The sequence below is a fragment of the Silurus aristotelis genome, assembly GCF_946808225.1.
Source record: "Silurus aristotelis genome assembly, chromosome: 29".
Taxonomy (NCBI): domain Eukaryota; kingdom Metazoa; phylum Chordata; class Actinopteri; order Siluriformes; family Siluridae; genus Silurus; species Silurus aristotelis.
In genome coordinates this window covers 7,103,052-7,113,051 of record NC_139602.1, presented here as the reverse complement: position 1 = coordinate 7,113,051, position 10,000 = coordinate 7,103,052, and the positions used below count along the sequence as shown (strand labels likewise).

The 10,000-nt window shown below is 40.8% G+C and overlaps 1 protein-coding gene across 3 annotated transcripts in view; it reads right to left on the bottom strand.

Annotated features, from left to right (window-relative positions):
* The window catches only part of LOC310722515 (exostosin-1), a 138,361-nt gene that overhangs the window by 3,495 nt on the left and 124,866 nt on the right, over positions 1 to 10,000 (bottom strand). For all 3 annotated transcript variants that reach the window (XM_083535057.1, XM_083535056.1, XM_083535058.1), the window contains exons 6-9: positions 9,788 to 9,920; positions 8,397 to 8,515; positions 5,745 to 5,840; positions 2,948 to 3,037 (exon numbers count right to left, since the gene is read on the bottom strand). In XM_083535057.1, the coding sequence (XP_083391183.1) occupies positions 2,948 to 3,037; positions 5,745 to 5,840; positions 8,397 to 8,515; positions 9,788 to 9,920 (438 nt within the window). The remainder of the gene's footprint in view (positions 1 to 2,947; positions 3,038 to 5,744; positions 5,841 to 8,396; positions 8,516 to 9,787; positions 9,921 to 10,000) is intronic.

The window sequence follows — 10,000 nt, the reverse complement described above, 5'->3', positions numbered from 1 at the left end:
TTCTGATTCAGTAGAACGACCTTGTGTCTTGTTGATGTCCTCAGTCTCGGCATGGTGTAGGACCTCAGGCATGAAACCGTCTTCCACAACGTCAAAAGCAGGGTCTGGATGTTCCTCACCCAGTTTGCAGCATCTTCAGCAGTTTTTGTTCCAGTTGCTGACTGTGATGTGAAATTGATGATCTTCAGGACCTATTCGGTATCATTTGTTCATCCTACACCTGACTCTCCACCTGAGCCTACCAAATTCTTGACTTTGTGCATAAATAAATGACCCCTCCAGTGAAAACCCCCACCCCTCCTATATTCCCCCACCCTATTCCATGAACCTACAACCAAGAAAAAAAGGCTAAACTACAGGCTCCATTTGTTTTTGTTGACAACAGCAATGCAGATTTTCTCCCCAAACACACAATTGGTTCATTTATTTATGTCCCACACCTGCAGCTGCTACTTCCTTCTGTTTCACTCCGCAATCACTATCCATTTACCATGGCCTTCTTCCCATCATTCCCACTGGGATCCTGGAGAACTCTAGTCTGGCAAGTCTGGCTCAGGTTTATAAGCATGGAGCGGCCATGTCTTCATCTTCATCATCATCATAATCATCATCATCTTTATCATTACGATCACCATCATTATCATCAAAATCCTGATCATCATCCTCATCATCATAATTGTAATCATTTATCATCATCATCATCATCATCATCATCATCATCATCATCATTATCTTCTTCTTCATCCTGATCATCTTAATTCTGACCATCATCTTCATCCTCATCATCATAATTGTAATCATTTATTATCATCATCATCATCATCATCATCATCATCTTCTTCTTCTTCATCCTGATCATCTTAATTCTGACCATCATCTTCATCCTCATCATTATAATTGTAATCATTTATTATCATCATCATCATCCTCCTCAATATTTTTATCATCATCTTCATCCTCATCATCATGATTGTAATAATTTATTATCATCATCATTTATCACCATCCTCATCCTCAATATTTTTATCATCATCTTCTTCTTCATCCTGATCATCTTCTTCTTCTTCATTATCATCATCATCATCATAATTGTAACCATTTATTATCATCATCATCATTTATCACCATCCTCATCCTCAATATTTTCATCATCATCATCATCATCATCATCATCATCATCATCTTCCTTATCCTGATCATCTTAATTCTAACCATCATCTTCATCCTCATCATCATAATTGTAATAATTTATTATCATCATCATCATCATCATCATCATCATCATTATCATCTATCACCATCCTCATCCACAAAATTTTTATTATCATCATCTTTTCCTCCTCCTCCTCTTTATTATCATGATCGACGTCCTCAACATCTGAAACCTGATCAATGTCATTTTCAACATCCTCCTCCTCCTCCTCCTCATCATTATCATCATCATTTTTGTTCTTCCTTATAAGTGTGTAATTGTGGTTATATGAAAGGTTTCAGTGTATAGGGAAGAAGTTGACGTTTCGATAGTTGATATTTGTGTCATAAATATTGGCACCCCGACAAGAGGGGAGCGGTTCTCCCATGACCAAGAAGCAAACTTTACCTTCACTCCTCAGGAATGTCTGAGGCTTCAAGGGTGCATTCATGTCCAAAATATTTACTATGGAGTCTAATACAAATGCAGTTGTATCGATCACCTCCTCTGTCCTCATACCATTCTCATTTATCCACTACTTCATTTCTTTAAATATTTTTCTCCTCCCTCTGTCCTTCTTTCCCTCCCTTCCTGTCTATCCATCCTGTCTGCATCTCAGACACGCGTTATTGTCTTATTAAATTATACAGCCAAAAGCAATTAAAAGCGAATCCGGCGGCCCGCTGATCCCGCGCCGTGTAAATATCATTCCTGTTCTAATTGAATCTGAAGAGAGCGAATTGACATTAACAGAGTGCGTGCACAAACACGCGACATGCCGGCCGCGATGGGAGGTGTGTGTGTATACACGTGTGTTGATGGGGGGGGGGGCTCCGCATAACAAAGACAAACTGACGAGGGTAAGCAGATTAGTGGTAAATAATAAAAGGAGAACAAAAAGTCTAAAATAATATACAAGGCGAAATCGAAACCTTCAACGCCACACTCATTATTCGACAAAATCCGCCACGTTGCGCACATCTAACAATTAAAACCATCCGTGCAGAAACGTAGCAACAGTTCCGTTTGATGTCCAGATGATTTACGCGATTTGAAACATCACAATTACAAGGATATTTTGTCGCTGTTGATAAGAGTATTAAAAACTTTAAAAGTATTAATTTAAGTTAGATAGAAATGTACGATTAAGTTGCGATTAATCGGAGAAGGTGCTTGACTTACAAAAAAAGGAATGAAGGGGGCGCTCATTTGCTGTGCAAGGAGACTATTTTAGAGGTGATAGTGTGTAAAACTTTCTTTCGGCTTCTCCCATTAGGGGTCGCCACAGCGGATCATCCACATGTTTGATTTGGCACCTTCCTAACGCAACCCCCCCCATTTATCCAGGCTTGGGACCGGCACTAAGAGTGGCTGGGGTTGGTTCCCTGACCAGGGATAAAGCACTTTCTTGTAAACGGAGCTGGTCTTGAAACTTTTTCTTACCACCTCGTATACATTTATATTCATATTTTAGCAGGACTTTTTTCCTTCACCTGTTCCAAAGCTCCTGTGCACAAAGCCAACATTATGACTATCTGCTTTCCAGGGGTTGTAAGATCTCCTGCAATAGAGCTCCAACCCTATTGAAAAGCTTTTTGGGATGAATTGGGACACCACCTCTTCCCAGAAGAGTGGAGCTTATTAGAACAGAATCTCTTGCTCAAACAGTGTCTACAAATAATGTTTATTATGCCCACTAGAACATGTGCTACCAGCATTTCATCAGAATTTACACGTCTCCTAACCTCACCTCACCTCATTCGTGGACAGCACTGAGTCCTCGTCCAAGCTGAGCACGGCATCGGTCCCGATGACGTCATGAGGGAAAAAGCGTCTGCTCATGGTCTGAGGAAACGAAAGACAAAAAAGACACTAGAACGTGAGAACAAATTTCGAAGAAAAAAAAATCCCTCCCACAGTTATCACTCTCGCTTTCACGTCTCCCTCTTGCGGCGCTAAAAACGACTCCGTCTCCGCCGACGTTTCGTTCGTTGTCTTCATTATCAAGGCATCTGTTACCAGGCTTTGTCTCAGTCAGGTGAAAATAATCACACTGTGGAACGTGACAATCGCGAACCATTTCGGAGCAGAAAGCGTTTTCAAGCTTTGGGTTTACGGGGTCGGTGTGCCTCAGATATCAGATAATTTCCAGGTTCTCTGGATTTTCTGCCAGATCCCAAAACCAATCCTGGAACATCATGTACCCATTATGTCAATCAGGATTAAGCACTTCCTAAAGACTTACTGAAGATGCTTACTGCACATTTAGCATGTTCTTTTAGGTTAGTTGTGACTGAATGTTATAACTCTGGGTTCTCAATTGGGTGGTCAGGGGTTCAAGCCACAACACTGGCAATCTCCCAGTGTTGGGCCCTTGAGAAAGGCCCTTAACTTGCTTTGCTGGCTCTGCACTTTGACCTCTAACAAGCTGAGATTTGTGAATGAAAATATTTCACTGTGCTTTACTTTTCTAACTGCTTTTATATATGCAATATTGCTGTTTTGAGAGGGTACAGGAATCCAGTAGCTCCAGGAGCCTCAGAATGGATGGAGTCATTGATCCAGCAAGCTGATATGATGGGTCTAATGTTCATTCATTTCAGTCAATATTTGCTTCAGGCAAACACGTCCCTAATTATAGTATTGATGTGTAATTAGCACAGTAACTGAAACAGCTTTATTGGAAAGCTGGCAGTTTTCTGAACAGAACCTGGTCTTGTAGCCCATCTTTCTCAAACTTTGACATATTTGGCTTTCTGGAATCAGGATTGTGATGGTTTCTGCTATTTTTATTGTGTCTTTGCTCACCACATCATTTCTTTTTTTTTTTTACCCTTTTCCACATTGCTCATTGTCTTCACCTGTGTCCTATTTCCAATGTGTATTTGAATTTGCCCTTGGCTTGGCTTGGCTTTTTGTATGTGGTGTTGTTTCTTTGTGATTTCACTCTTGTCTTGATTTGGACTCTTTTATAAAATTTAAGAAATGTTCAAGAGTTTTTGAGTGAGTTTTCCCCTTATTTATTTATTTATTTTTTGCATTCTTGAATTCTCCATTTGTCTCACCAGTCAGGTTCACCTACTCTTCCCACAGAACATCGTTTCACTGAATGTTTTTTGTTTTTTCACCCATTTTTTGCAAACTCGATGACCTTACAGCCGAACAGATGGAATGTGACCTTTCCTAGGTTATATTAAAAAAATACAAATAAAAAAATGCATCCAAACTGCAGACAAAAACCTTATTTCCGCACCGCTGCATGAATGAAACCTAAATGAAAGGTCAGAATTGTAATGAGCCTGTCAAAGTCCAAAATCTGGAAATAAAACCTTTTGAGAACCCAAGAGAACATCGGGCTAATCAGTGTTTGACCTTTTGGAGATGCTAGATTTTTTTAAATACATTTACCTAAATTAAGGCTTAATTCAGGGACTGATGGCAGTGTTTCTGAACTTTGCCCTGCTTTTTTAGAATGATGGAGGGTGAATGATTAAAACTTGTAAACTAAGCTACTGACATTTATAGAAATTAAAACTTTTTTTTGCTTTAATATTATACTTTAGCAGGGAAAACAAAAACATTTCAGAGGCAAAAAAATCTGAAATTATTTTATAGGTACTATAGAATTACTTTTGGTTGAATTTCCCCACATGGCCAATATTTCCTGAGGTAATTTTGTTAGAAAATTTCTTTTTTGTCTCACTATTACCATGGTCGCTCTTTAATCTCACCTACTTATTGTTTCATTTTCATATATTGCTAATATTTTATGTTAATTTAGTAAAAACAAAAAAGTCTATACCTTTGCATATTGCCTAGGGCACATTTCTTTTCTTATATGGTCATAAATACTACTTCCTCTAACCGTTACCATGGTCGCTCATCAATCTCACCTGTTTCATCTTTCCTTTCCTTATATAGTCAAAATAAAGTCTTAAGCTCTGCACATTTTCTACGTATATGGCAATGAATATTACTTCCTCTAACTGTTACTGTGGATGCTAATTAATCCCACCTGCTGCTTGCTAGTCTATTTATATACTCCTGTTCTTCCTGTTGGGTTGCCAGGTATTTATTTTTCCTTCATTTGATGACTAATCTGGTCCTGATAAACAGCTAATAAAAGTGCGTCGTTGTGTGGAGAAGATGAGCAATAAAAGCTCCAGAGCATCGTCAAATCTCAACGACACACAAACACACACACAAACACATACAGTATATCTATACACATATGACCTGGCACATCCCCTGAGAGGATGTAATATAAAGTTGCAGGTAAAGGTCAGTTTATTAAAAAAATCGGGCGAAACACAACAGCAAACAGGGAAAAGAGGTTCCTCCGAGGCCGAGCGCGAGAGCAGATCAATAAATCTCCCTGCCCCTGACTTCAATCCGACACAAGCCCTGGATGAAATTAGTGTCCTCGACTTGCCAGACTATTGGAATCTTATTGAGGAGAAAGCCTCTCTTCTGAGCCTGAGCCAGGATATGGTGGAGCCTGGCGTCCATATAATTTCTTTCTATCGTATAAACACACGGTGTTCCCATGTACCTTTCTTTCCTCCTCAATTACGGTCAGAGGGACGCTTATAGACGGCCATTTGCTTCTGGGGGGTGAAGGTTTGTCACAGTTCCACAGCACGACGATCTGGAAGGGAAATTAAAATTAGAAATGTAGATCTTAGAAACATTGTGTTCACAAATGAGCATAAAACACGAAAGCCATGCTAAGGCCAGTTTGAATACTGGATTGTGATTGGCTGTGAGTGTGACCTCAGTGCATTGGACACACCGCTTGTTTACGGTCACTTCGATTACCTTTCTAAACAAATGCCATAACCATAACCATGGAAAAATCCAGTTTCAGATTTTAGCCATCAGGTGTTTCCGGGGGCGCTCTAGCAGGCTTCCAATAACATTGATCATTTTGAGTCCTTTGATCGGATGCTCAGAGGGTGTGCTAGTCTGAGCAAGCAACCTGCACCTGTAGCAAACTGCACAAGCTTGAATATATTAGTCGATTTACTAACAGTTTTTTTGTTCCACAATGGCTGACAGAGGAGAAGAAATAATTTTTTGGGTGCAGAAAGACGTTTCTGAAATGGCCTCGAGACAGCAAAAGATTGTGGACACCCGAGCATGCGCATTTTTTGGACATCTCATTCCACAATAGCTCTTCTAATAAGCTCCACCCTTCTGAGTAGATGTTCCACTAAATCTTGTGGAGATTTTTTGGAGATTTGTGCTCATTCACATAAAGGGGCGTTAGTAAAGTCCGTCCCTGTACGTGCATCTGCGCCCAAATCGATTGCTTCTCGTATGTCTGCCATTGTGGAATGAAAAACAAGCTATTAAATCCACACAAATATATTTGAGATTGTGCAGTTTGCTACAGATACAGTTCGCAAACTCTGACTAGTTCGCTCTCTAAACATCCGATCAAAGGACATGAAAATGCAGAAGTTACTGGACGCCTGCTAGATGGCCCGGTGTCTGATTGGTTAAAGCAACAGCTTCATTTTCATATGTTCTAAGTCTCAGGTGCTGAAACCTGATAGGATGGAAACTGTGATGGAAACTGTGATGAAAACTCCCTCTGGCGGAGTTCCAATAGGATCTTCCACATCTTCCAACCCATGGAAAGCCGAACTTCATCGAGCTGGCTTTGTGCACTTTGTTGTCTTGGGTCACCTAGTTCCCTTCCAAGTGTAGGGACAATTTCATACTAGCATATCCAAACGTCTGATACAATTGTTTGTGGGAACAGTTTGGGTAAGAGGCACATCTGGATGGAAAATGTCTATACATTGGTATATATTGGTGGCACTCGAAGTCATTAAATTCCGATACTAATACTGTGCTCTGACACGCCATTTTTTCGTAATGGCCATTCAATAGCTCGGTCGTATGAGAATTGTTACACGTGAACATTACGATTCGATCTCTGTATTGACTATGAATGGATGCTCCAACTGTTCCAAAGCGCTCACACTGGAGACTTCTTCCATCATATCTCGAAAAGGGTTTGCAAAAGGGTTACCAACAGTGTTGGGCAACGTTACTTTTAAAAGTAATGCGTTACAATATTGAGTTACTCCCCAAAAAAGTAACTAATTACGTTACTTAGTTACTTTTTATGGAAAGTAATGCGTTATATTACTTTTGCGTTACTTTTGCGTTACTTGTATCTCTTTCACGCCTTACAGGTGTAACAGGTGTAATATTGATAATTGCCATTAAGAAATAAGTTATATTAGGGCAAAAGACTTTTCTTAAACATTTAAAATGCTTAATAACTTCTTAGAGAACAATAAGATGATCGACTAACTTTTGACCACAAGGCTGAACACTTTCCAGTTGCTCTTCTGTACACTGCTTTGCAATCTGCCTTAGCCGTCAGGAATGTAACTATCGTTAGTGTATATAAGGTTAAGGGTGTGGGCTGCACACCGGTTATGTGGAGGGAGAACATACCTTTCGCTGTCATCTCGTAAAAAATTTTGCAATTCTGTAAATATGACCTCGTCCTCGTCTACATCATTCTCTGCTTCATCATCAGCTTGAAACATTCTGAACGCTTTTACAAAGTTCGCTATTATCAGTGACCGTGGCAATTTATCTTCCCACAAAGAGCAAACGAGCTGTGAATTTGCTCTCTCTCTCCGCTGCGATGGCATCGTACATGTGTCTCCCACGGAAAACTTTTATCGTGAGCAGTCAGTAGATCTGCAGTGGTGGAAAGTCGCCAAAGGTTTTCTATATTACTGTCTCCATTTCCATATATGCAACATTATACACACACACACACACACACACACACACACACACACACACACACACACACACACACACACACACACACACACATCTGTAGTGCTGTGCTTTGCATGCAGATGTTTTTTTAATTTTTTTTAATTGGTATTTTTTGCAGTTGACAAGAGCTTTTCACCAACACATAATCTACACTTAACCATTATTCCTTTCTCCTTTTCCTCGACTATTTCAAAATAATAAGAATACTTCCATCGCAGTAATGTAATGCCCTGGTTGGCCATCTCTGCTTCAACATTTTTTTTTTTTCGAGATATACAACAGTTGACAGGAACAATCTTTCATGCAAACACACACACACACACACACACACACACACACACACACACACACACACACACACACACACACACACACACACACACACACATACCTGAGCACAGAACCTGGACTTGGCAACAGCGAGGATAAGTTTGAAGATGGGTTGCTGAGGAGACTGAAGAGGAGCCAGGGCCTGAATAACAGCTGTGAACTCCTGCTGTGGAGTCTTACCTTCACACACACATACACACACACACACACACACACACACACACACACACACACACACGCACCGAGAGTTACTGGCTGCAATTAAGCCTACTGGCAAATTGAATTAATGAGTATGTGCAGGAAAACAGTTTTGGAATGTGCTTGTGTAAGTGTGTGTGTGTGTGTGTGTGTGTGTGTGTGTGTGTGTGTGTGTGTTTGTGTGTGTGTGTGTGTGTTGCATCAGATTAGAAGGGCGGAGTTTCGGTGTAGATGAACGTTACATTAGCGGAGCCTCAATGTGTATTAGATATTTTTGTATTTATATTTTTTTATTTTATAAGGGCGGAGCCTCGGTGTAGATCAGATTTATGAGGGCAGCACTGTGTAAATCAAATGAATAAGGTGTAAATCGGCCTGAATCGGAGATGGGGGGGGGGCTCTGTGTAGATTAGATTTTTGAGGTCGGAGCTCCTGTGTAGATTCGATTTTTGAGGGCGGAGCTTCTGGGTAGATTAGATTTTTGAGGGCAGAGCCTTGGTGTAGCCCAGATGAATAAGGGCAGAAAACCGGTGTAGATCAGATTTTTGAGATTGGAGCCTCTGTGTAGATTAGATTTTTAAGGGTGGAGCCACAGTGCAGATCAGATTTCTAAATGCGGCGTCTGAGTGTAGATCAGATTTTTTTGAGGGCAGAGCCTCTGTGAAGATCAGATTTCTAAAGGCAGAGCTGATTAGATGTCTAAAGGGCGGAGCTTCTGTGTCTATCCGATTTATGTGGGCGAATCCCCGGTGTGTATCAGCGCAGAGATTTTTTTCTGCTGCGTCATCAGATTTATCGAAAAGTGAGAGGAACAACGACGCTGCCTCTGCAGATACACACCATATATCACTGTCCAAGATCTCACACACACACACACACACACACACACACACACACACACACACACACACACACACACACACACACACACACATACTTCAAAGCACTATGGCACTATATTGTGTTGTGTGGTTGAAGGTAAAAATACACTGTCATTTTAAACACACTCAAAAATATGCACACACACACACACACACACACACACACTTGAAGATGGCTCGGCATCTATTTGAGTTATAGTTTCATTTTTGCTGCGACAGACTTTTACAGCGCAGAGCCGAAGATGCTCAGGAGAGACAGGTCTATGGCATTTTATCTCTTCTTCATCTCTCCCTCGGTCTCTCTCACACACACACACACACACACACACACACACACACACACACACACACACACACACACACGAGCACTCACCGAGGAGGCCGTAGTAAAAAGGGAAAAGGTTGGGATACGAGGAAAACCGAGGGAGTGTGTAGAGTCCACCTGGGAGAGAGTTCCACATCAGCATGCTTCTTGAGGTGTAGATGTATATCCTGTCCTGGATGATCTGTGCAACACACACACACACACACACACACACCCAACATGTAACATGTGACAACTACAAAAAACACACATCGAGTCTTG